Below are 26,584 nucleotides of genomic sequence, written 5' to 3' on the forward strand. Positions count from 1 at the left end.
TCTTCCCAACCCCCCTCTATCACTCTGTGCCCCTGGCAGACAAGGGACTGGAACAAACTGGCCAAGAACCGAAGTGGGTGGAGGGAGCATGGTTGATCGATGGTGGTGAGAGCTTGTGGAAAGGAAAAGGGGTGGGAAGGATGGTGAGTCAGAAGAAGAGGAGCTGGGCAGGAGGAGGATGGGTGCTGGAGTCCTTGGCTGGAGTGGGTTTTTCAGCGTGGAAGGGCTCTCTAGGAAGGCTGGACTGGAATTACTGGTATGGAGGAAATGCTTCCTAGCTCTTACCCATGCAGGGGATGGGTGTCTCCTCCTCCTAAGCAGGCATGGGCTGGTGGGGCGGGATGGAATCACATTAAGCTGGGGAGAGAGCAGGGCTGCTGCCGACCAGAGCAGCTCCATGCCTGGAACAGAGCCTGCTGCTCCTTCATCTCCGCTGCGCAGCTGTCAGCAAACATCTGTGAGCCGCCTCAGTGAGATGTGCCTCCTCCTCCCGTGTTGGTTCAGACTCAGTCTGGGCACCTACAGCTGTGCTGTTTATCAGTTCCCATTCTTCAGATACACACCTTGTAAGAGCCAGCGCCAGTAAATAATAACCCATGTCAGCTAGATGGCTCAGGATGGAATTTTTTCTTTTTTTTTTTTTTTGCAAACGCAAAGCAAATGCAGGGAGCACAGAGAACTTCAGCATTAGATTACACAAGTTACACTAGAAAGAGCTACCCGATGCAAATGTGAATTGGGTTTATTGTGTTTTCAGATATTGGAACGATACTTAAAAGCTGCCTGGGCAGTCTGAAGCTTTGCATCCTGCTGCCTCTGCACGTGGCTGGGGCTGTGCTTGATCCTCCCTCTGAAATCGCTTCGTTCTTTGCCAACGTCGCCAAGGTCGTGGGTACAGATTGAAGTGCTGCAATCAAGGTGAACCTCTAGGGCCACTGCCTAACTTTTTAAAAGCAGCTGGAAATAAATCTGCTGTATGATTAGTACGAAGGAGCTGAGTTTGTTTTGGTTGAAGCTATTAGCAAAGCTGAGTTCCCTCTGTTTTTTTCTCTCTCCTGCTGTGTGCCATCAAGCACTGAGCCAACCTCTCCTGCTGGTCAGCACTTCTGCTTTGAGTGCTCCAGCCTCACTTCTCAAGGCTGATTTCCAGAAATGCTGAGCACCAGCTGATATGCTTTCAGACAGTCCCTTAAAAAAGCAGCTCCTTGGAGAAGATCCCAAGGTACAAACTGCTATGGAGGAGGCATAGCAGCCCCGTGGCAACATTGAGTGTGTCACCATGGTCATCCTCGAGCACTACAGCAGCACAGAAAGAGCACACGAGGGAATCCTTTCCCCAGCATCACCTGGGGACCTTGTTCTCCCCCAGGAAGGAGGCCTGGGGTCTGTGAGCTTACCGGGCTATCCTGTGTGCACCTGCAGGACTGCGTCTGCTCAGCTCAGTTCTGGCACTCCAGAGCCACCTCGGAGAGCTTCGCTTCACTGCTCTCTCCTCTGTTAACACCTGTAGTGGAACACCGGAGCTGCTGCCTCTGAATTCAGAGATGTTTGCAGCAACGTTTCAAGTTGATCTCATTTTTTTTTTAGCAGCTTCAGCTCTGGCACAGAGCAACTGGGCACGGAGGCTCTTAGCAGCTGGCATAAAAGCTGAGCTGCTCCAGTTGCAAATGAGATGAGAAAATCATATGCCTGGCAGGGTTCCCAGAACACTGATGTGTTTCCCTAACAGAGGCAAATTACACCCAAACCAGACCCGGGAGATACCTTCTGTGTTTGTCTGCAGCCGTGCTGAACCTGCACAGAACTCTGGAGGTTGGCCTTGTGGTTGGCTGGGGCTGGGCTCTGTTGGATCAAGCCCATCATCCCCGTGAGGTGAGCCCCTCTGGGACAGCTGGGCCTCTGAGTGAGCTCTCTCCCGACTGCAAGCAGCTGATGTGCTGTTGGGCTGATTTTCCTGTTTTTCTCTGTGTGAAATCACCTCTGCCTGGCTATACCTGATGGTCCACAGCAGTGTGACTCAAGCTGGGGTGGCAGCCACAACATCCAGAAGTGGTAGGGGCACTCAATGGGACATTTCTCCTTTTGAATCTTAATTTTTAAAAGCCCAGTGCCCGCAGTTTGCTTACAGGGGTGGACAGGACCTTGGAGGATCCGCAGCTGTGAGTTGAGCCAGGTCAGTGTGGTGCTGCACAGCTGCCGGTAAGCCTCTGTCCTCAGCTCTCCTTGCTTCTGCCAGCTGGTGGCTGAAGGAATGGAGAGCTGGACATAATTACTCCTCCAGTACAGGTCTGTCCATGAGAGTGTGTTTGTTGTGGATTAATGCACTGGAAATCAGCCATGGCAGGCAGTGCATGCACACATGTCTTCTCCAAGCGGAATGGTGCTGGGGCCATTAATCACTTCTGACAGCAAGGGCAGCCGTGCTGGGGGCAGCAGCTCTGAGCCCTGGGGGCTGCTTGAGCTCTGCATCCCCACGGAGCCCCTTTTCCCTCTGCACTCACTTTACCTTCCTTGGCTGTGCCTGACTCTGATAAGGTCACTGGATGTACAGGAGGGAAAAGGTATCCACCTCCAGAGGTTGATCCACTCCCAGTGAACGATCCTCTCCTCTTTACTGCCTCTGGTTTAGCAAACCCAGCCACCACATCCCCAAAAGGACCCGGCGCTATGAGGGGCAGCACCCCCTGACCCTATCACTCCCTGAAGCACACCTGTGGGCATCTGGGCACGCAGTCGTCTTCCTATGGCCTCCACCTGTGCCCGTCCCCATGGGTTCAGCAGGGAGAGGGGTTTCTGTAGGGCTATGATGAGCACCAAACATGACACGATAAAGCTTAAATATCTATTTAAAATATGCCATATATATTCTTTTTAATGAGATGGTATGGAGCAGTTCATACAAAAAGAGATGAAAGATGGATGCTCCCCACCCCTTGTTCATAAAGCTCTGTAAGAAGCAGCCTGTGCCTGCTGGCCAGGCTCAGGCTCAGGGCCCCAGACAGCCACAGGCAGCCTCAGGGCAGCACTGCCCCAAGGGGAGGAGCCTCTCCTTGGTGGGCAACACGCAGCCCCTTTCCCCATGCACACCCACACCTGGAGAGGCATCTGAGCATTGTGCTGGCAGTGCTTGGAGCAGGTTCTCAGCGAGGTGCAGCTGCATGGCAAAGCCACGCTGCCTACTGTGGTCTGCCTGCAGGCAGTCAGTGCAATTCAGGGTCCTGGCTGATGACCATCGCAAGACCAGGAGAAGTTGCTTCACTACTGAGGACCCCGATGGCCCTGTACTGGCTCAAAACCCCAGCCTCTCCTTCAAGGCAGGGTCTCCCACATGTTCGCTCTCCTAAGGCAAGATCTGCCTGGCAGAGCCCTGTGCCTCCCAGGGCACACTGTCATCCCCGGTGTCACCTAGGTGTCCCAACAGGCTCGGCAGTTTGTCCCTCGCCGTGTCCCCACTGTGAGCAGTGTCACCGCATGAGCAGCGCTGGGGGCAGGAGGAGCAGCATGGGGGAGACTGAAAGCTCAGCAGCACCACCACAGTCCTGGGCGTTCTCCTGGAGGACGAAAAGAAGGCGTCAGCGGGCCCTGCTGGCACTGGGGGAGGAAAGGGAGCCCATCCCCAGTATGTTCTCTCCCCATGAGGAAGCCTCCTGGAGAACCACAGCCAGTGGGATGCACAAAGCCCACCCTCAGGGTAAGAAGGCCCTACAGAGGGATCTGGACAGTCTGGATCACTGGGCTGAGGCCAATTGTATCAGATTCAGCAACGCAGAGTGCCAGGTCCTGCACTTTGGTCACAGCAACCCCATGCAATCCTTCAGGCATGGGGCAGAATGGCTGGAAATCTGCACAGGAGCCTGCTTTGCCAGGGGCATTGGACTACATGATCTCTAGAGGTCCCTTCCAACCGCTACACTTCTATGATTCTGTGATGCTGGTTGACAGCAGCTGAACATGAGCCAGCAGTGTGCCCAGGTAACCAAGAAGGCCAGTGGCATCCTGGCTTGTATCAGAAACAGTGCAGCCAGCAGGAGCAGAGAGGTGATCGTCTCTCTGCACTCAGCACTGGTGAGGCTGCACCTCGAGTGCTGTGTTCAATTCTGGGCCCCTCAGTGCAAGGAGGACATTGAGGCCCTGGAGTGTGCTCAGAGAAGGGCAATGGAGCTGTGAGGGGTCTGGAGCACAGGTTTTATGAGGAGGCTGAGGGAGCTGGGATTGTTCAGTCTGGAGGAGGCTCTGGGGAGCCTTATCGCTCTCTACAATGACCTGAAAGGAGGTTGTGTTCTTCCAGGTAATTAGTGATAGAGAGATAATGGCCTCAAGTTGTGCCAGGGGAGGTTCAGGTTGGATAGTAGGAAGAATTTCTTCTCAGAAAGAGTGGTTCTGCATTGGCACAGGCTGCCCAGGGGGGTGGTGGGGTCACCATCCATGGAGGTGTTCCAGAACCATGTGGATGTGGCACAGAGGAACATGGTCAGTGGGCATGGTAGGGATGGGCTGGCAGCTGGACTGGATGATCTTAGTGGTCTTTTCCAACCTTGATTCTATTATTCTATATCCCAGTCGATGTGTGTGGGAGCAGGGCTGTGTGTACAAAGAGCTCAGGGTGTGGGGCTCCCTACTGCAATGCCCGCAGCCATACCTCGGGGTGAAACGCGTGGCACGTGTCTGGTCGCCGCCTCAGCTTCTGGGAGCGCATGCGGTCACACTTCACCGATGCGTTGTGTGCGGGGCTGTTAAGGACATGGGCAGAGAGACGAGGCACAATTGCAGCACACAGCAATGGGGTGCAAACCTATGGGTGCTTCTGCAAGGCCTTGGGTCTGAGCAGGGTAAGCCGGGGAAGGGCAGCAGCCTCCCGGCTGCATGTTGCAGGGGCATGGGCTGGGAGGCCTCCAGGAGCTAGAAGAAGACAAGGAATGACCAATGGCTGGGAATGGCAGAAATGTATGCAGGAGGCCCAGCAGCAGCACTGCTCTCCACCACACTGCTCCACTTCCTTGCCTCCTGCTATCCCACAGGCAGGCTATGCACTCCACACTTTTCCCCATGGGAACTGCCAGGGGAGAAGGTTTTACACCCTCACCAGCCCTGAGCCCAAAAGCACACAGCAGAAGGATATATTTGACTTCTTTCGCATCCAGCAGGACAGGTGGGAAGATGCTGCAGTCGCAGGTGGCATCTGTCACAAGAAGCAGCAGGTTGCTGCTGGCAATCTGCTGGGCCACAAACATTCTGCGAAGAAAAGAGAGAGATGGAGAAATGGCAGCCAGACCCTGCACGGCACCACCACTGCCTGGTGCAAAGAAACCCAAAGGAAAGCAAGCAGCTGGAAAGGGAGGCAGCAGAAGGCGGGGAAGGAGCAGGGAGTACACCTTGCTATGGAGAAGTGCCCAGCCAGCTCAGAAGCACAACTCCACAGGCCGCAAAAGCCAAAATCAGAAGCAAAACCCAAATGACCAAAAACCAACCCTGAGCAGAGCCACTCCTCAGGCACATGGAAGCAGCATGGAACTGGGCAGCGTGGCTCAGAGGAGCACAGCTGGAAGGCCCAGCTTCACAAGGAGGTGTGCCGGCACTCAGCCAATGTGTATTTGTGCCCAAACAACATGAGGGACTGTGTGCTCTGTGGTCCTCAAGGGGCAGAGTTGTGAACATGGCATTACTTGAGTGAGCCATAAAGAATCCCAGTAACATCATGGGTGCTTCATCATCCTTCAGCTTTGAGTCTGTCTGTCCCTTCCCCTCCCTGAGGGATGAGCAGAAAGTCCAGAGGTGAGCACGGGCACATGCAAGTGAGGATGAGCCCAGATGCAAGCCTTTGCCTGATGACACCCACGTGAGGACCTGCATGAGGGAGTGTGGGCTGTGCAGGAGCTGGAGGGCTGATGTGGGCAGGGCATACACGTGTGTGTGACTGTGCATGAGTGTGCACACGTGCATGTGCCTGGGCAGCTCAGAAATGGCTCTGCACACAGGAGGCTGCATGTGCCTGTGGCTGCATAGTGCCACCTCACCAGCTTGCACCACTTTCCACCCCATGCCTCGTCTGTGCCTCTCCTGTTCCTCCTCTTGGCTGAGGCAGAGGGCTGTGGGCATACAGGTTTGTGAGGATGCCCTGATCAACTCAAGTGCTCTGAAGAACCAGTTTCCCTGGCAGCTCACTGCCCATTGTCTGCTTCTTTCCTTCGGGGATCTTCATATTTGCTTCTAGAGATGCTGAATGTCATACGCTGCCACTTGCTGAGGCTGTTTCATTCCTTCCTGAGTGATGACTGCTCCAGGAGGTTGGACAGGCAGATTTTAACCCTGTCATCATAATGGAGGTGCCCAGAATGAAGCAGTGCCCAGCTTCTCCCTGCACTGGGAACCATCTGGAGTTTCTAAAAGGCACCAGGAAAGTCTGTGTGTCTGAGCAGGTCATCAGCTAACACTCCACAGAGCCCATGCTGGGGCTCTCATTCCCCTTGAACATCCGCGTGAAAGGTGCAAGAGGCACACCCAGCTCCAGGGCTATGACCCCAGCCCACACCTCTAACCATACAGGAGTAGAACAGAGCCTGGCTTGCTGCTGCAGTGCTGAGCATCAGGCAAGGCACGCTGCATTCCCATGGGGCAAGGCGCTGGTCTGTGCCTTACAGAACTCCCCCTACAGCCTTTGTCAGCAAATCCATGCTCTGAGCTCAGGCAATGCGTGGCACAGCCTGTTCTTCATCAAGCCGTGCTGACTAGCACAGGCTGTTTTCCTGACCTTTAATTCTTTCCTGCAGTTAGTCCAAGACTGAAGTCAGACCAGGTAGGGCTTTGCTTTGCTTCATGAGGGATTCCAGTCAGATCTCTTTGGCCTCTGTGTGGGTCTGTGCAGCAGCACATTAGGAAAAGCCAGGCCAGTGGAAATTCATCCTCTCTTCACCTTTCCACACGTGAGTGCTGAGGGTGCCATGTGACTGCTGAAAATGGCTCTTCTCACAATGCCTTTCTGTTATTTTTGACTGCTCATTCGCTTAAAATGAAAACAGAAATTAAAATGTGTACCCGTGTTTTGCTTTCTTTTGGTTTAACACTTCTTTTTTTCCCCTAATCCCTCCTTTTCTTTTTTTGGTAGAAAAACAGAAAAAAGGGAGAATAAAAAGGGGAAAGGAAAGCTGAAAGCATTGCAAAAAGGAAAATTTTAAGCAGAAAACATTTGCCAGAAACGTGAAAAAACAGAAAGGGTTCCTTTCTGAAATTTGCAGAATGGAAAGAGACCTTTGTTTTTTAAATGCTCTCTCCCTCCTCCTGCCAGCTCTGCTTATTAACAGATGGCTCTGATTCTTCTCTTTATCAAGAAGTTGCAGCGGGGCCATTCCCATCTCTGGGGATGCGCTCACTGCACACACAGCGTGGGATATGTGCTGGGCACAGTGGCAAGTGGCTCTTCTCAGGTTGTCACCATTCCCACTGCCACCAGGCTCCAGTGCTGGCACTGCTTGTGCATGGGCGCTGTCATTCCTGCTAAGAGAAGGGCAGCTGTAGTTCTTACTTTTGGCAGTCCCCGCATTCTATCAGCCCGTTGGTCTCCTTGATGGTCGGCTCGTACACGAAGACGGGGTACTCTGTGTCGCAGGGCTGCAGCGTGTCGTGCTTCTTGTGCTTGTGGGCTGCGTGGGGAGGAGGGAGAGGAGAACAGACATCGTCAGAGGACCACAAAGGAGAGGTCTGCACTGAGATATGAGGTGCAGTCTGCACCTCAAGTATGAGCGAGGCCCCTCATTGTAAGAAAGACATTTGAGGGCCTTCAGACCTGAGAAGTGCAATGGAGCTGTGAGGGCTCTGGAGCACAGGTCTTATGGGGAGTGGCTGAGGGAACTGGGATTGTTCAGTCTGGAGAAGAGGAGCTTGGGGGAGACCTCACTGCTCTCTACAACTGCCTGAAAGGAGGTTGTGGTGAGGTGGAGGTTTGGCCTCTTCTTCGTGATAGAATGAGAGGGAATGGCCTCAAGTTGTGCCAGGGGAAGTGCAGGTTGGATATTGGGAAACATTTCCTCTCAGAAAGAGTGGTGCTGCAGTGGCACAGGCTGCCCAGGGAGGTGGTGGAATCACCGTCCCTGGAGGTGTTCAGTAACTGTGTGGATGTGGCACTGAGGGGCGTGGCCAGTGGGCATGGTGGGGACTGGATGATCTTAGTGGTCTTTTATAACGTGAATGATTCTATAACTTAAGGCTGCATCAAGGCCTGTCCCGCTCTGACCACAGCCTACCCGAGGCTTGGGAGCAGCAGCTGAGCACTGCAGCCATCCCGTCTCCCACTAGGTGGTGCGGGAAAACCAGCGTGTGCAGCGCTGCTCCGCGGCTCACACCGTCTGGCCCTGCGCAGAGCAGGGCCTGCCAGCCTGCTGTCCTCACGGAGGCCTCGTGTCCTGCCTGGCCCCGGGCATGCAGTGTTATACACAGGGCTCCGAGCATCCCAGTCTTTGGTCCCATGCTTGTGGGCCCCGTGAGCCGCCTCACTGAGCCTCCCTTCTCCTTTCTAGGACTTCAGCAGAATCTTCCTGCCCTCTCGCTTGATCGGGCCAGCCTAGCAACTGTTTTCTGCAGTCAGAGGTGGGAAAGCCAGCTCCTGCTCTGAGGCACACAGGGGAATGTCTGTGTGAGGCTTTGTTGCAGGGGAGGAGCGGCTGTGGCTCAGCCAACAAGAAGCATGTGTGGAAGATGGTTCCCACACCAGCTCGGGCTGGGCACAGAGGACTCACATCATGTCCGCAAACCCAGAACCTCTTGACCTCGAGCCAACCAACTCATCCCTTAAAGCCGCTGCACAGATTTATAGAACAAAGCTGCAGCCTCCCCTCTAGTACCCTCCCCAGGTAAATACAACAAAGATTTAAATACTTTCCTGCAACACAGAGCCCCCACACCTGCACCTTGTGCTTTTCTCCTGACCTCTTTAAAAATGTCTCACCTCCTACCGAAGTCTTTCCAGTCTGTGGGAACACCTCTCAGTACCATGTTTGGGTTCCTTTTTTTTGCAGATCCAGAAGCAGACAGGACTTGAATTTGGTGTTCAGCACTCCTGACTCCTGATAATAATTCATGCTTTGATGACAAAAGCTACTAGCGCTTTCCAGCAAAGCAGCTACAGAGCAGGTGACCATAAACTAGCCAGTGAAATCCATGGCCTAAAGGAGAGGGAAGAATGGAGCAAGAATCCTTTCCTTCAGACTTAATTTGCCATACTAGTGGCTTGGAAAATATCTAATTCCGTAACCTGTGTGACAGCTTCCCTGGGCAGCCTGTACCAAGTCTATCATTCTCTGGTGAAGAATGTGTGCCTAACCCCCAAGCTGCTCCTCACACACCTTGCCCTGCAGACCTCTCACCATCTTCACGGTCCTCCTCTGGATGCTCTCACAGTTTTATGTCCTTCTTATGTTGTGGCACCGAGGAGAGGACACACACACAGAGCAGAGTGGGACAGCCCTTCCCTTGCCCAGGTGCAGGCCCTGATGCACCCCAGGATATGGTTGGCCCTTTGGGCTGCCAGGGCACACTGCTGACTTGTGTTCAATTTGCCATCAATCAGAACCCCCAGATTCCTTTTCACAGGGCAGCTTTCCTATCTCTTGTCCCCCACTCTGTACATATATCCAGGGGCTGATTCCAGTACTTGATCTCGTTAAACTTCACACAGTTGGTAATTTCCCAGCCCTTTAATTCGTCAGGATCTCTCTGCAAGTTCTCTCTGCCCTCGAGGGAGTCAACAGGTCCTCCGTATTAGAGTTGTCTGCAAACTTACTTAGTATACCTTCAAGTCCTGCATCCATGTAATTTATGAAAACATTAAAGAGAACTGGCCTGACCCCTCAGCCCCACAGGTGTTGCACAACTGCCTGCAAGAATTTATCATGCTGCTCATGTCATGGTCCTGACAAAACAGAGATTTTATCCAGGTCCTCAATTTTCCCATATCCGCAGCAAAGCAATTCATTCTCCATTAGCTTCAGCTTGTTGGTGCAGTGTCACTGAAGTGGATGGAGTTAAAGCAACACGAAAACAGGGGTGTGAAGGATGGAGCACAGGTAGGGGGTGAATCAGAACCAGGCTTACAAAATACAGGATGGAAGTAGTGATGAATAATCAGGGTTGTTGTGCTGGAGTTGGTGGGTTTGGAGAACAGGACCTTACTAGGAAAGGCAGCTAAACCCACACCAAGAACACACCTGGAGCCTCAGCCAGCCCAGCACTGCTTACAGGCACACATCTACCCCAGCTCTGATGCAGCTCCCACACCAGACTAGAGGTAAGTGATGGAAAGCACTGCAGGACTGGCCCCTGCAAGAGCAATTCAGCCCTGGCAGTATGGACTGGTTGCTAACATTTCTGCCCACAACCTTTCATGGGCATCCACAGTTGCCTTGCTCCGGGTTAACCTCATCACATGCGGTAAGATGTACTTTAAAGCTCCTGCACAGGCTGTCTTAAATCAGCCTTGTGGCACAGGCTAAATGAAAACAAGCCACTTTACAATCTCTGACTTCTGAACCAAGACAAGACCTGAGACAGAGATTATGCTTAAGCCTACTGCCACTTAATTTGCCTGGAAGCAATGCAGCTGCAGCAGTATTCTGAATCTCAGAGGGCCCAGCAGCATGTGCAGCATCAGCAGCACGCTGGGACTGAGCCTCTGCGTGCACACACTGAACATCAAAAACGTTATCAGCAGCTCTGAGAGCCTGGTGGTCAGGGCTTAGTAAACAGTTGGAGGAGCTGATAACAAATTGCAAACTTTATAGCAAAGCGTGAGTTAATTCCTGGCTGTCATTGTTGCCATCTGCACTTCCAGAGAGACTTTGTCAGGCAGTTGGCAACCAATCCTTCTGAATAGCAAAGGCAGCCCTGCTCCTTGCTGCGAACTGTACAGCCCAGATTGTGAGCCCTTTGCCACCAGCATACGTCACAAATGTCTGCACCCATGTCAGTGGATTTATTCTGATACAAATGAGACAAAATCTGCTGCTTAGATACAAATACAAAACACAGAATTTAATTGATGAGCTTGTAAAATATCCTCTGAGTACATTATCTTGCAGTCAGAAAGGAACTTTTCTGAGCTCCAGAATTCTAGAAATATTCTTTCTTAGGCTGCGTGTCTTGGCTGGGAGTATCTCTGGCTGAATTAAAGGCCTTCAAATCTGCACTGTTGTCCATAAAAGCAGAAGCCCTTACTGACACAGAGGGGAGGGAGATGCTGAGAGCAGTGAGAAATCTGTGGAAGCAAACGTGTCTTCTCACCATCTCTGGGAAGCAGATTTGCACCAATCATGCCCATACTCCAGCAGCAAGCCTTGCCCTCCCAGAAAGCACAAGAATTTGGGAAGCAGAAATAGGATCAGTGCACACTGAGCAGGGGTGAGCATTATTAGATCCCCTAACATGAATTCCTCAGTATGTATCTCCGAATTCACTTGTACTCAGTTTCTCTCCCACAAAATGTCTCCTTCTCTACATACGCTTTGCATTCACCAGCTTTGGCAGGCAGTCAAGAAAATGTTAACATCCCTGGCAAAAATCTTCAGCCTGTTCCTAACAACATGTGCAACCCATTCCTTCCAGCTCCAGTGGTTTCCTTTCACCCTGCCACTCCCTCCCCCATGCATGGACCCTCAGTTTTTCATCAGCCACACTCCCCTGCTCTTCCTCTTCTTCACACATGAGGCACATTCCAACTGTCTGTATTTCTCTATCTCTGTCTCACACATACGTCTTGCTGGGCAGAGCGCAAACCGGCAAACATGAGCCAGGTATGGAAGCAGTGAGATACAAACACAGCCACAGTCTGGACTCTGTCTGGAGGGATTTCCAGCTTTCCTGCAGGAGTAGATTTATGAGCTAGAGCATATACTTATCAGTTAAACTGCTTGAATGTAATTCTGCATTACCCTGGGGCTGGACTGTTATTCATCAGAAAGAGCTAAACTATGGGGTGTGGAAAAGGAGACTTAAATGCCTCTTAATATCTGAAGACTACAGGACCCACAGAAGGCATGGGACGGCTTTGATTTTGGTGTAACACCTGAAAAGACAGGGGCTGCTGGGAGCCATAGTGAGGGACAAACCAAACCACATCACAGCAGCTAAGGGCCCATCTGTTCTACAGTCATTGAGTGGTGGTTTAATTGTGCATGAGGCTGGCGTCCGTTCCCAGCTCAGCCAGCTAAACCAGCAGTGCAGGGAAATAGCCAGGCACTGCCACACCACCGTGACATCCTTCTGCAAATTCCCTGTTGTCCAAAAAGAGGAAAATTGTCATTTCTAGCCTGGGATTTCTAGCTAGATCCTCCTATTTTTTGCTACTTACTGGCTCTACTTACAGTGATGGAAGACAGCCTTGGCTGGAAGAGTGACATGCGCATAAACAGTGAAGATGGAGCCATGAGACAGGTTCACATTGATGGTAGCACAGTGGAGATGAATTTGCACACAGCAGGCATGGAGATGATACAGGAGAGTTGAAGAAAGCACAAAATGAAATGGTGATGAGTAGTGCAGCAGCAAGAACCTTCTCCCTTCCCCCCCATACATCCTCAAACAAAAATTAAATAAAGTTGCAGCCATTTACCACTCATAACGTCACTATCAGAAATCTTGTACTTGCTCATCTGACTCTTTCTCACTGATTTCTGCAGGGGGACACTCCATGCAAGTTAAACAGCATCCATCAGTGCCTCACAGAGGAAAACTATAACTTCTCCTGCTGTGTCTAGAGATCCCCTTTGGAAGAGGAAAGTGGGACTGACAGCACCCAAATGCTGGGCTGGTTCTCTGACTAGAAGGGCAATTTGCTCTCTGAAAATGAGTGTTTCCTTGTTAAGACCAGGAAAGCTAGCAGGGAATGTTCCTCTGTCATCACCCAGGGCACCACTAGTGCTGATAGTCTGTAAGGAAGCAGTGATGGCATCTACACTGCTGCATACAGCATGTCTTGCCTGTCCCTTAGAGCTACCTCGGGGCTACTGACATCCCCTGCCTGCAGGGATGGGACAACAGAGGCTTCCAGAAGACTCTGAGCAGGCAGCACAGTAGCTACAGGGCAGGTCAGTGGATTTCAACCGAGACCCCTAACCCACACCCCTCTGCTTCCTCTGCTGCACACAGCTGTTGTGTGGTGCCAGGTGCCACCAACTTCTAAAGCCAGTGGGAAAGCAAAGACCCTCAATGCGTTGTTTGATCCATTCAGCATGACTCAACAGAGAATCCCACAGCATGGCTGAACCGAAGGATGCAAAGAAGCTTGTCCTTGGTTGAATATTACAGGCTTTCCAGCTAGTTCCGCAGAGCCTGCTGATGCAGCATCGCTGTGTCCCATATGTGAGCCACCACTATGAAAGACAGGAAACTCTCAACTGGAGGACTTTTTGGCTGATAGACATGCATGCAGGGTGGGGTGCTTGGAAAGAAAAACCTCCCTTTTTCCTTGCGAAAACACTGAGGAAAGAAATCTGTGAGCTGCACAGACTTCTCCTTGAGGATTCTGGAGCTTGGGCAGGTTGAGATGGGGGTGGGGGGAAACAAGGTGGTGCTGGGACCTAGAAGCTGGCTTCCAGTGTCTGCAGAGGGAAATGTGATGGGATGGTGTGTTCTTCCATGAGGCTTGGCTTCTCCATACAGCTCCTGCTGCCACCAGCAGTGGTGACACTCACTTGCTATGGGGTGGCTGGACTGTCGCATACTCACCGTCTGCCACATTGTCGGAGTGCCAGAAGCTACTCATGTTAAACTCCAACAGGAAGCTGTCAAAAGAGCAAGAACAGGGGATGCTTTTTCAGCAGCTGAAAGGATGTCAAGTGTCAGTCATCAAGGATGTCATCAAGGATGTGAGAGACGGCCCCTTGACCCAGCAGGCATCACCTCTAACAAGTGTACTGCAGGTTTCCTGGCAGTGCAAGTCTGAATTTTTTGTTTGTCTGTTTGTTAGATTTATTTTTTTATTTGTATTGTGTGTATAGATTTGTATTGTGGGATCTATACGGTGGAATAACTGAGTGGGCTTTCCCTGAAGGATGTATGGGTTCAGGGACCTCACTGGTGAAGGGCTGAAAGTGGCAGCCCCAGAGGGGCACAAGTGGCTCATGGGGAGCCAGCACTGTGGTGACACAGAGTTTAGCCACGAGCCATGTTGAATTGTGCTGTGCTAATAGGCTCAAGGCCCAGCACCTGGATCATTTCTGCCTCTCGAGTTGGGATGTTCACGATCATTGTTTCAGCCTGGGCCCAGAAAGCTGAGCGGCTCTAGTCCTAATCTGAGCTTGATCCTGATTTGAGCTTTAATTTTTATTCCTTCTGTGGTGTGAAGTACGCCTGATCCAGAGCTTGACACAAGACCCCTCCCTTCTCCCTCACCTGCCACTCAGATTGGAGCTTCCTGCCTTCCTTCTGGCTTCCATCACCCCGTGGGGGAATCACTTATCATAGGAGAATGAGACAGGGAGGAGGACTTAGCATCAAGGACCTGCAAGGCCTCCAGAGACCCGAGTCCTATTTCTGACTCTGCCGCTTTGTACTGAGTGACTTCAGGTAAATCCCAGACCTGCTCAGGGCCTCTGCCTCTGCCTCTGCGAAATGGGAATAGTAATAGCTTTCTGCCTCCTGGGAGCAGTGCACCAGGCTGAATGTCACAAAAAGGCTGACAGCAATGTCCTATGCGGAGCCTCCGCTCACAGTCCTCTCAGCTCTCACCCCAGCTAGTCCGAGCCTCCCAAATACCCGCATCTTTTTGTACTCACATGAGGAAATCACTTATCAGCCATTTCAGTGCAGCTAGAAAGGCATAAATTGGCTGGAGAACAAAAGAAGAAATGAGAACACACTATAAGGACCTGGTCAGAGCGTACAGTTGTTATGCAGGACCCCATGTTTCAGACCAATTCCCTCCACTGCTCAGAGCTCCCGAAGGTTGGAAATTCAAGGTCTGGGCATCACTGGAAAACACTCAAATACATCAGAAGCAGCAACTGCCTTGCTGTTAATAATATCTTCTCACCCCTCCCAGTCAGGGTCAGGGAGTTTATCACAAATGTGTGAAGGACTTTGAAGATGTAATTGCTTGATGATTTCTCTCCAGTATGGATGACCTTGAGAGCTCAGAGCAGGAGAGAAATACAGCTAAATGGGGCACCACCATTCTAGGAAGCTTTTATATTCCAATTGCAAGTGGTGTTTCTGGGACAAGCTACAGCACTGTCCAGGAGTTGGTGTTATCTGCTATTGATTAAGTTTAACTGTGATTTCGTGCAGCCTTTCCTCAAGATGGCATGACTTGTATCGTCTTCCATCTGTTCTGCTACGAACTGGAAATCCATCATCATCCCAGGGCCAATTACTCTGCAGAGGATCCTGCTGGTTCTTCACTTCAGGGTAAGTAACCATGTTTAAGCTTCATTTCTCCCTCTCCAACTTACCCTCATGTCCTGGAACCCAAAACATGCAGCAGTCATTGGACACAAGAGAATGTTTAATTACTGCTAATTGGCTTATCTTCAAGCAAGATGTGTCAGCAAGTAGTAAAATGATTGGAGATTTGACTGACTTTTTTCCTTCAAACTATGTATATATATAAATGGACTTTTCTTTCTTCCTTTCTGAGGATTTTGCAAAGGGGACAAAGAAAGAGATGGATTTTGGAGGTTGATTCTTTTGTTCTCAATTCACCTATTTTTGACAGCTGATGTATTTTGACATTTTTTTCAATTCTCGATCAAGCAAATATTTTCAGTACAATCACAATATTTTATCTACCCAGCTTCAGTATAGCCATTAAAAAGAAATATTTTGTTGAAAATTATTTTACTAGGAAAAAAACGACAATGTTATGCCAGTAGATGTACTTCCAGCACACCACACTTTCAACAGTCAAATCATCGTATCAATAATAAAATACATCTCTGTTTAGGGCTACTTTAGCTAGTTTGAATTGGACTGAGTATTGATCAGTGACTTAATTCTGCCTGGTCAAGGCTGCTAGAAAAGTAGAGAGGAATTATGTTATCTGTTGTATCAGGTTAAAGAGAGGTTGCAACCTCTGATAGTTTATTCTCTGGGCTGTCAACTCAGCAGCTTTGGCCCTTCTTTCTGTTACTCCCAGCCCACTCACACTTCCCTGAAAGGCTGACAACTTTGTCTCTCTGATGCTCTGTTCACTGTCAGGGCAACTCTCCCTTTGGGACTGCTGAGTGAAAACACGTTCTGTGAAAGCATTTCTGCTCATTTCAGCTGCAAGCTGGTGAAGTCTGGTTCCTGCCCCCTCCCTGTTTTTTCCAATTGTCAGTAGAATCCTACATGCCAATAAAGAGTCAAATTAGAAACCACTGTCAGTGGCCATTACTGCCTCAGAAACTTGTCTCAGATGAGTCTGGACATTCCCAGCACTTGGATGCAAATGGCTCTTAAGCTCTTCTGGGCAATGTGCTACATCACATGTACTACACCACTTTGTTGGAGATGCTTAAGGAAAAAGCCTCCACAGACAATCCCTGTGTGCAGTGGGATACGTACACTGAGCAGCGGCCGGGCACCACTGTGGTGGTGGTAGGGCACCTTGCACATTGCTTGGTAGTCATACATTGTCACCCTGCAATTAAAACAAAATAAGCAGGCAGTAAAGAACAAGTAACACAACCAACTATGCCAGCCTATGCTACTTTGTCCTACCTGGGCCCCATTCTACAAAAAAGTTTCTGTGTAGAAGAATTAAAGCAGTGGCCTGCTTAAATATGTCTTTGCTGTTAGGTCAGTGCTGGACTTTGAAAAAGGAGAAATATGGGAGTTGGATTAATGTAACTGGGTCAGTATGGGAGGCAATGTATCCCTAATTACAGGTGATGAGTAAAGCAGAATCTGACGCTGGAGAATTATAATTGTATCTTCTGTAAGTTCCCCTAGTTCATGCTTTCATGTTGCTGAATATCTGAATTTTCTTTTGAAATGTGCTGGGAGAATGGAGAGAGGTAGCCAGAGAGATTTTATAAGAGATTTTATAAGAGAAGGAATGTTCTCAGACAAATGCAATGCCGCCTCTGAGACCTCTCATGCCATCTCTCATGGAAAGGCCTTCCAAGTGGTGGGAGAAAATGAAGTGCTTTCACCTCAAATGCCAGGGAGCATTTCCATAGTACTGTGCCCTGAAAAAGGCAGAGAGCAGCTGTTCTCTGGCAACACTAAGACTGGCGTTGTACATCTCAGTGCATCAAGCCGTAGGAGGAACAGAGAGGAGGAGAAACATTCTGTGGGGTGACAATGGCTGAGCCTGTCAGGGGAGGATGTGGGCAGCTGAAGTTGCTCTGGTAGCAAAGTAACAGCCACAGATGCCTATTCAGGCATCCTGCACTGCTCAGTAGGACTGTTTGCAGGGCCTAACGTGCTCTGCCCCGCACGTCAGCTGAGCAAGGATAAGCATGAAGCAGGGACCCCTGCTTACCGCCTGAACATGCCCATGTTCAGTAGCTGGGTCATTACTGAGCCATCCACTGCACCAAGAAATTTTCCAATCTGCAAGCACAAGAAAGGGGAAAAAATGGCATAAGCTATCAAGAGTAAAATTTCCATGTCTAGAGTAAAATTTCTTTCCTGCTCCAGCTAACCTAGACTATCTGGAGGTGCACTGCACACCACACATGCCTGTAAGAAGGCAGCACTGAGCTTTGCCCTTCAGCTGGTGAGGACTTCCCCTACCACCAGCCCGGTTAACAGTCCCCAGATCCCATTGGCATGCCTGGATTAAATATGGACTTTGTAGTCTTCTGATCCCATTTATGTTTCGATGTCAACAACCTCAAATATCTCAACCCCAGACCTGAGAACTGCTGCTTTAGAGATTTCAAATAAACAACAATTCTGGCTTTCTTGATACTAAATCATGACAAATCCATTCAAAAAAATGCTCAGAATCTGCCAAGTCCACTGCTTTGTTTGCAAGCAAGAAAGTAAAATACTTATAATAATACTGAAAAAATGTGCTGTCCTCTGTCTCTTCCTGACTCATGGAGTTTGACATAACAAGTAACTCCCATCTACGATGGAGCCATCCACGCAGTTTGGGGGGACATCTTACTTTTCCTCTTACTTCTCTTTGATAGGCCCCTAGTTATTTAGAATGCACTAGCAGATGACAGATGACTTCATTTTTTTGAGTTGGGCATTTCCAAAAACAAACAAGCAAATCTTAAATAGATTCTGTAAATAAATTTACCTAAGATCAAATGGTAATCATCTACATGGTCATGGGAAGATACTATCTTCCCAACAAGCTTTAAAAGATGTTTCACTATACAAATGAGTATGTAACATCAACTCCCCTTTGAGCACTTGGATTTTGATCATTCCTGATATTGCTGAAGGTGTCTGACCATGAAATAACTTTTCTCACTCCTTGCTGCGACAAGGGCAGAGGGCCACTGCAGGACCACAGATGGGCCTCCCCCAAGAATCCCTCTGCTATGTTTGTCCTTATTCCGGGCTCTGGGCAGGTTTCCACATGTCCTGGCAATTTCAGAGGTTCACAGCACAAAATGTCACCTCTGACACCTTTTTTTTGTTTTTGTGATCTGGCTGTTGATAAGTTTCAGGCAGAGGTTGCAGGAGCCCAAAGGATCTCCACAGGGCAGGGTGTGGGATGGGATAGGGAGGGCTGCAGAGCACCAAGTGAGCATCATTCAGCTAGCAAGGCTACGAAGCACAGACTGCTGATTTAATGCTGCTGCTGTCTTGAATTCTCTTTTGGGTTTAGGAGTGTGGATGCTCATGGTTATGCTGGGAAACAAACACAGTAACTGGAACAAGATAAAGAAGAAATCTGGGAAGAAAAAGTTGCAGCGAACCCTCAAGGTCAGAGGAGAAGATGACATTTCTGGTGCTTGCCCAAATGCCTCTCAGAGGCATGTGGATGATGTCGCCGTGCCCAGCGGGTAGTGGTTAATGGAGCTAAGTTCTAGCTGGTGACCCCCAGGGGTCGGTACTGGGGCCCATCTTGTTTAATATCTTTATTGATGACCTAGATGAAGGGATTGAGTGCACCCTCAGTAAGTTTGCAGATGACACCAAGTTGGGAGGTGGTGTGGATCTGCCTGAGGGTAGGGAGGCCCTTCAGAGGGATTTAGATAAGCTGGATCGCTGGGCTGAGGTGAATGGGATGTGGTTCAACAAGGCCAAGTGTCGGGTCCTGCACTTTGGCCACAATAACCCCAAGCAGTGCTACAGGCTTGGGAATGAGTGGTTGGATGACTTGAAGAGGAAAAGGACCTGGGAATGTTGGTTGATGCTTGGCTGAACATGAACCGACAGTGTGCCCAGGTGGCCAAGAGGGCCAATGGCATCCTGGCCTGCACTAGAAATAGTGTGGCCAGCAGGAGCAGGGAGGTGATCATCCCCCTGTACTCAGCACTGGTGAGGCCGCACCTCGAGTATTGTGTTCACTTTTGGGCCCCTCACTGCAGGAAAGACATTGAGGCCCTGGAGCGGGTCCAGAGAAGGGCAACGAAACTGGTGAGGGGTCTGGAGCACAAGTCTTATGAGGACCGGGGATTGTTTAGTCTGGAGAAGAGGAGGCTCAGGGGAGACCACACTGCACTCTACAACTTCCTGAAGGGAGCTTGTGGTGAGGAGGGGTTTGGCCTCTTCTCCCAGGCAACAAACAGGACCTGAGGAAATGGCCAGAAGTTGTACCAGAGGAGGTTTAGGTTAGACATAAGGAAAACTTTTTCTCTCAGAGAGTGGTCAGGCGCTGGAATGGCCTGCCCAGGAAGGTGGTGGAGTTGCTGTCCCTGGCAGTGTTCAAGAAGTGTCTGGATGAGGAGCTCTGAGGTATGGTTTAGTGCTTGTGGTAGCAATGGTAATGGGAGGATGGTTGGACTAGACAATCTTGCAGGTCATTTCCAACCTTATGATTCTATGATTCTATGTTTACCATTTACCCACATTCATTATCCTGACATGTTTCTGCTAGTCAGATCTTTCAGAGACAAGCATTTTGAAAAACCCGTTTGTCGTAAGATGCAGGACCCAAGTGGGTGATGCTGAAAATGAAAAGTAGACATGGTGCCAGTAAGGTGTAAATGTCTTTATCTATAGACAAGATAGGACTTAGTAAAGCACCTCTGAAAATGCCATGGGAATCAGTGGACAAAACAGTGACTACAAACCCACAGTGAACAGAAAGCAGGACCTGGCTTCTCAGAGTAGGAAGCCAGTATCTCCCTTCTTTATTTTTCAAGTTTTCTTTGTTTTATTTTTGGCAAAACAAGTTGTTGAACAGGGACCTTTACTGAAATAGTCACTGCGCCAGGTAGGTCACTGTCCTGACAGAAAAGAGGCTGTTTTTCCCTTGCAGTGTGCCCTCTTTATATCTTTATATCTGTCTGTATCACCCCCCGGTGATACCATGGTGCAGATTCACTTTGCTTTGTGAGTCCCAGCAGCCATCATTTTGGCTTCTTTGAAATTATTGTGTATTGTCTGCTGGATTCACAATCTCACTTTTTTCTTTTGCCAGCCTATTACGAGAGTGGTAATCAAGATGAGTCCAGATGGAAAATTATGGGACACACAAATTTTTATTACCAAAATCCTGCTTTACTCCTCTTTTTTCTTTTCTGTCCCAGCTGCTTTGAGATGAACGACACTACCTCATGCTCCACTTTTAAACTACAACTTCTTGAACAGCCTCTTATGAGATACTCTGCTACAGGCTTTTGAGAAACTTAAATATAGTCTGCCATTCATTCTCCCCTACTACTGTTTTGCCAACACTTGCAAAGAACTATAGCTGCTAAGACAGATTTTCTTCTATCACAGATGTATTGCTTGTCCCAATCGCATCCACAGAAGAAAAGGAAACAAAAGGATGACATGACCAGGTCCTTCCTTATCATCACAAACTCCTGCCTTACGTGAGATGTGTTGTCCCCTCACCACACAGTCAAGTGTCACCACAACCTGGCCACCCTTGTAACCCTTGTTGGGCTTCACTGGTGTTCAGTGAACATACCACGCACCCTCCCCTCCCTTTCTCATGTACTCTTACCTCTGGAGGTCTTTTGGAAACAAGGATAAAGCCATTATTATCAATGAGGAAGCAATTCAGAACCTGCGGAGATGAAACAGAAGTGACATCAAAGACAGTGCTGTGCTGGCTTTCACAAAGTGAAGTGTCTGGGCTCAGCCCAACACTGCCATGCCTTGCCCCATCACACAGCTAACACAGGCTTTGGAGCACTGACTTCCCTCTGCTTCCCCTTTTTGAGGTATTCAGCTTGTGACAGAGATGCTGTCTTGCTATGGCTGTATGTAGAGCTAGCACAGTTTGAACCACTCTTAAAGAGATGATACATCCTGTAGGCATTGACTGGATATTTGGAGGGTATCCTTCTACTGTTCTTCATCTCCAGAATTCATATTTTTATAATCATTCATTAAATAACCCTCTCCTCACCACTTAGTATCTGTGCTGCTTTTATCATTTTTATTTTGCAAAGTAGGAAATAGAGGCACGGAGCTCCAAAAATCATGGTCCTAGATGAACATGGGAGGATAACTGTGGTGATTCCACTCTCCAGGGCACAATATCTTGTCCTCAATATGCTGAGACATGCAGAGCAGTGGCATAAATGCAAAGAGGACAGTCCAGCACATGTCATACTGCTAACCTCTCTCTCTGGCAGGCTGGTGACACTGGTGGGACTGCCTTAGAAGAGATGGACTGGCTGGAGACCACGTGTCCCTGGTGGGCTCAGCTGGCATAGAATCATAACATGGCCTAGCTTGGAACGGACCTTAAAGATCATCTGGTTCCGACCCCTTGCTGTGGGCAGGTCTGACGTCTCACAGCTGATGTCACTACTAGGAGAATATCTAAGTTAAGGGACTATCTAAGCTGTCCTACCCTAGCTATGCAACCTTTTGTGAGATGGCAGGCAGCACCTGATGTCTGGAGAGACAGACACCTCAGTGACCATCAGTAGTTCCCACTGCAGAAACAGAGAGGAAATCTGGGCAACTTACATCGTCCTGACAGCTGAGTGGACAGGCACCATCGAAGGCACTGCACTGGAAAGAAAAAGCAGGAATTACATCACAACATGATCTCATCTTCCAATCTCCCCCTTGGGACTGCACAGGGTCTCCACACCAGCATCTCATGAAACTCTGCAGGTCAACTGGTATTTGGAACAAGACAAGAAGCACCCTCAGGCCGATCAGTCCATGGCCACGTGCAGTCCTTGTGCTGTGCCTCCCCATTGAGCAACGTCCCCTTTGCTGCCCCAGCACACTCTCAGCAGAACTCTGTGCCCAGAGCAGAGCCAGGGCTGGTAAGGGAAGGGGCAGCAGCCAGCTCTGCTGTGTTAGCAGAGGCTGCTGTGCGCTGGCAAGGAAACAGCACGCATTTCAGCATCTGCTGGGAAATACATGGCATGGTATTTTAGATCAGGATTATTCTCGGGCAGGGATTTTTTTGTTGTTATTGCTGTTGGTTTCTTTATTCTGAGGACAGCTAATGATAAAATAGGATGTGAATGGTGGTTGTGTAGCCCCGGGCACCATCCATTTGTTTCATTTAGGATTTCTGTGTACCGGATTTGACATGTGTTTCACAACACTGAACCGGGTGGGGACACTAGGGGTTAAGTGGCGAGTAACAAAGCCCTTCAGGTGCTTATTGATTCTGTAATTGTTGGGAGTTGGTGGTGGCTGCCTATGTCTGTCTCTTTGTGTTATTTTTCAGCGCTATTCATGCTAGCAGCTGAGAAAGGGAAGCTGACACGGCACTTGCCATTTCTGTACATGGGGTCCCCTTCCTGCCAGAGGTCTTCCAGGGCCAGGGGAGGATGCTGACGTGTTGCAGCCTGCCTGCTCTCCCCTCCCCCACTGCCCTTTCTTTCTGCAAAGCCCTTATTATGCAGAAGCCCCAGCCTCTTTCTGGATGATTCTTAATACCAAGAAGCAAATTTCAAAGTACAACAAAGCCATTACTCTAAGGTAGGATTTGTTTCTCATCCTGAGTTTAGCAGAACAAACTCTATTTCCATCCTTCTGCTCAGTTTCGAGAGAGGGTCAGTGATCACCACATTGTTTGCAGTACAGCTCCAAGTGGCTCTCCAAGGCTATGGGGAAGATGGCTTCACCCACAGATGCAAGCACAGCCTCACCACTGCCTTTAAACACAGCAAAGCAGGGTAATACGGTCATAAGGAGCCAGTGTGACCACTTGGAGGTCACACATGTAGGACATACAGGCTGGGGCCGTCTCCCCTGACTGTAGGCCCCAGAAAGTCATGACCCTCCTACCCCCTGCAGACCATGACCTCCATGCAATGGCACCCAGTGTATTCAGCAGTGCCAGCCAGTTCCTACTTACATCGGTGTCGTTGGGCTGGGGGCAGCCGATGCAGTGTGTCCAGGGCAGCAGGAGAGAGGAAACAGAGCCGTTAGTACTGCCCCTGCTAGGCTGCAGCCACAGGAAGCCCGGCAGGGTTTTTCCTACAACCACGTTGTACAGGTGCTTGGCACACAAGCCTCCTTTCAGCTTCTGTCATAAGCACCCCTATTGTCAATTAACAGCTGAAACGGGCTTGCACCCGTGTTTGTGTTTGAGCCACCTGGATATGGTCTGCAAGAGATGGGGTGCCTCTGCCTCCTGCTGCCAAGCCTCGTTAGTACCCTCCCAGCCCTCTGTTTCCACAGCCCTCACCTTCTGCCTCTTCCCTGCTGACCACCAAGATCATGTCCACTGCATGCTGCTCCTGCCCAGAGTCTGTTGTCCCTCCCAGTGGCAAAACCCATGGGGAAAGCCCCCGGTGCTAGTAGGATGGGGTTTCCCCTCTCCTACCCCTCAGAGGAGGACAGCTTCAGTAATTCCTCATGGCGCAGCAAGGGTTCAGAATTAGCAGAACATTGAAAGTTTATCCCTGCAGCAAATCATTTGTATTTTGGCAAGCTCATAGCATTCTGTTACCATCATCAAGATGATAAAAGAGGGCAGAATATTTTTTTCCCCCATGTTCCTGAAATTTCAGATTTCCATGAGGTTTCTGAAAGGCGGGATGAGTAGAGATATATTTCCAAAATTAAATGTCGTATGCAGCAGAGCTAATGCTGGGCTGGGATGCTGACACCATCACCACAGTGTTTATGGAGCAGACCTGGGGCTCAGGCAGCATTAGTGCTGTCAGAGGATTAGGGAAACGTGTGACTTCCAACTAATCTACTTCCAAAATCTTTTAATATGAATTTCACTACAGCCTTTATGAAAATACCATCACTGTGCATGATGCACTGCAGCCCTGGCCCAGCTGACCAAGAGCACTGCATTGCCTGCATGCTCAGTGGTGCTCCTACCTGCTGCATGGCCATCCAGAACTTGCGTTGGAGTAACTCCAGCTTGATTTGCACGCCCACCGCTATGGGAATAGGGGAGGAGGAAAAGAGGAACGTGCAAGAGAGAGAAAGACAAAGTTAGGAGAGGAGTGGTAAACAGACTGCAGTTGAGAGTCAAGGCTTTAACAAGGTAGGGCTGAGGGGGATGCTGGCTGCTGCACTGAGGCACTGACACCTCCCTCCTGCTGAACACTGCCAACCTACAAACTGAGAACACCACCACTGAAACAACATCTTCCTAAAAAACCCACAGCCTGTGCGCTTTCATCTCTGCCCTTTGTGGGTTTGTCCAGCCGGAATGGACTGCTCTGATCCTCCCTGTCTCATCTCCTCACAACCCAGTATCAATCAGCAAAAAGTAGGGCAGCGTGAAGAAGAGATGCGAACCTCCCCCTTCTCAGGGGGAAACAACAGTGATTGAAATTGCTTTTAAGCCACCTCAAAAGCACAAAACCACTAATGCCCCTTGATGAGAGCATGTGGGGTAGTACTGCAGTGTTACCCCAGCCCAGCCCAGTGCACACTTTGAGAAGTTTGTGTTCCTTAATGAAGCGCACCCTAGTTTCTCAGCTTAATTGCTCTTCTATTCCCAGCACCATGTTCCTGAAGCAAGGCACAGCCCTACACTGGAAGAAGCCAGACAGGGTCTCCCTGACAGAACAACACAGCTGTTCTGATGCTGAGATCTGATGCTCTCATTCAGATGGGGGTGAATTAAAACCAGAGTATCACGGTGGTGATTTCCATGCAGCACGCACAAAGCCTGGCACCAGCAGGGGTCACAGCCATGTCTTGGCAGCTCTGCCTTCTGTAGCAGTGTCAGAACCCTTCCTGTCACAGTCCCACTGCTCACAGAGCTTATGGAATCCCATTTTCATGTGTATGCCCCTTACTCTGCTGCAGAACAGCTCTGACTGTCAGTGTCTGGGGAAAAAGAATGATTTTGTACAGCTGCCCTAAGCCCTAAGTCCTGCACTGCACAAACTAGACAAGACACAGCGCTCACTTGAGATTCCTCGTTCTCTTTTATAGCTTCTCAGAAAACAGCTATTCCCCTTATCACAGCAGATCACATCAGTGCCACCGAGCATTATCCAGGCCTTATAGCTTTTATGAGACTGAAAGAGGAGTTGACACCAACACAGCTAACCTTGCATGGCACAGACACACTGAGTGGTTCGTGTTTTTGCTGGTGGGAACATCTATCCCCAAAGTGTTCTTCTGAGGGACCTCAGCCCCTAGTTACCATTCCTGCCCCTGCCCAGCAGGCAGGAGCAGCACATCCTGAGCCTGAGCTGCAGGGTCTGTCCCCTTCTAGATTTGCAGTCAGGTTTGTCTGTCTGCAAAGCACCCATAAAGAAAACCATGGCAGGACTCCTGCCTGGTACCACCACTCCTCATCATCCCGGTGTGGATGGATAATGCAGCTGAGAGGGAGAGGACTGGAACAAGACCCTCTTCTCACACTGGAACATAGCTAAGGGCCCTTTTTGCTCTGGTTGCAGAGAGTGTGCTTCAGGAGTAGAAGATCCAAGGCCATGAAATTGCGAATGGCCTTGTGTGCTGCACAGCAACAGCCGTGAAGTCCTTGGAGGGACCGTGGCAAATCATTTTATTCCAACCAATGTACAAATAACCTGGGCGCCTCCAGTTTCCCAGCAATGAAACAAAACCCAGGGACAAGCCATGCCGCATGCTTGCATATCAAGCTGGTGCTACGTCATGCTGAGGAGCTACCTAGCAGCAGGCAGCTTCCCACCTGCAGGCCCGGCCAGCACCCGCTGCTACCAGCTTCTTGGTTCAGTGTGGAGAGAACAGGCTCCCCTCCACCTGCTCCTTCCTTCACCGAGCATGTCTGCCTCATTAGCTCATCCTCTGCCGTCTCTCGTTCTGTCTGCCTTCTCCAGCCTGTCTCTTTGATTATCCATATGCTGCTCTCATAAGGAGCTTTTCTCAAGGTTTAATTCTCTGGCCTGCTGCGTCACAAAGAGGCGCCACAAAGAGTTGTGAGATTACATCCTGGGGACCGCTTATCAAGATGTACCTTGCCATTCAGAACCTGTTTTCATGGTGGCCGCTCTGATGCTTAAATAAAAACTGTGCTTCCAATGAAAGAATGCGCTTGGGCAGCCTTTATTTCCCACTGTATTACCCGCTCCCTATCTCTGAAATATTCCCATTCTCC

At 49.8% G+C, this 26,584-nt stretch overlaps 2 protein-coding genes and 1 pseudogene across 3 annotated transcripts in view; 2 read left to right on the forward strand and 1 right to left on the reverse strand.

Moving 5' to 3' along the window:
• Positions 1 to 26,584, forward strand: part of LOC100542571 (zinc finger protein OZF-like) — a 1,148,434-nt gene that overhangs the window by 97,691 nt on the left and 1,024,159 nt on the right. The gene's annotated exons all lie outside the window — the stretch shown is intronic.
• On the reverse strand, positions 28 to 26,514 carry LOC104912109 (voltage-dependent calcium channel subunit alpha-2/delta-4-like). The gene is made up of 10 exons (XM_031552143.1): positions 22,027 to 26,514; positions 21,050 to 21,112; positions 17,450 to 17,520; positions 16,528 to 16,603; positions 14,760 to 14,812; positions 13,711 to 13,766; positions 12,348 to 12,368; positions 7,520 to 7,637; positions 4,640 to 5,232; positions 28 to 3,551 (listed from the first exon to the last, which is right to left on the reverse strand). The coding sequence occupies exons 1-9, from the start codon at positions 22,261 to 22,263 to the stop codon at positions 4,734 to 4,736; spliced, it is 1,194 nt and encodes a 397-aa protein (XP_031408003.1). The 5' UTR covers positions 22,264 to 26,514; the 3' UTR covers positions 28 to 3,551; positions 4,640 to 4,733.
• Positions 9,017 to 12,341, forward strand: LOC116216212 (annotated as a pseudogene).

Source organism: Meleagris gallopavo, chromosome 1, assembly GCF_000146605.3.
Source record: "Meleagris gallopavo isolate NT-WF06-2002-E0010 breed Aviagen turkey brand Nicholas breeding stock chromosome 1, Turkey_5.1, whole genome shotgun sequence".
Taxonomy (NCBI): Eukaryota; Metazoa; Chordata; class Aves; order Galliformes; family Phasianidae; genus Meleagris; species Meleagris gallopavo.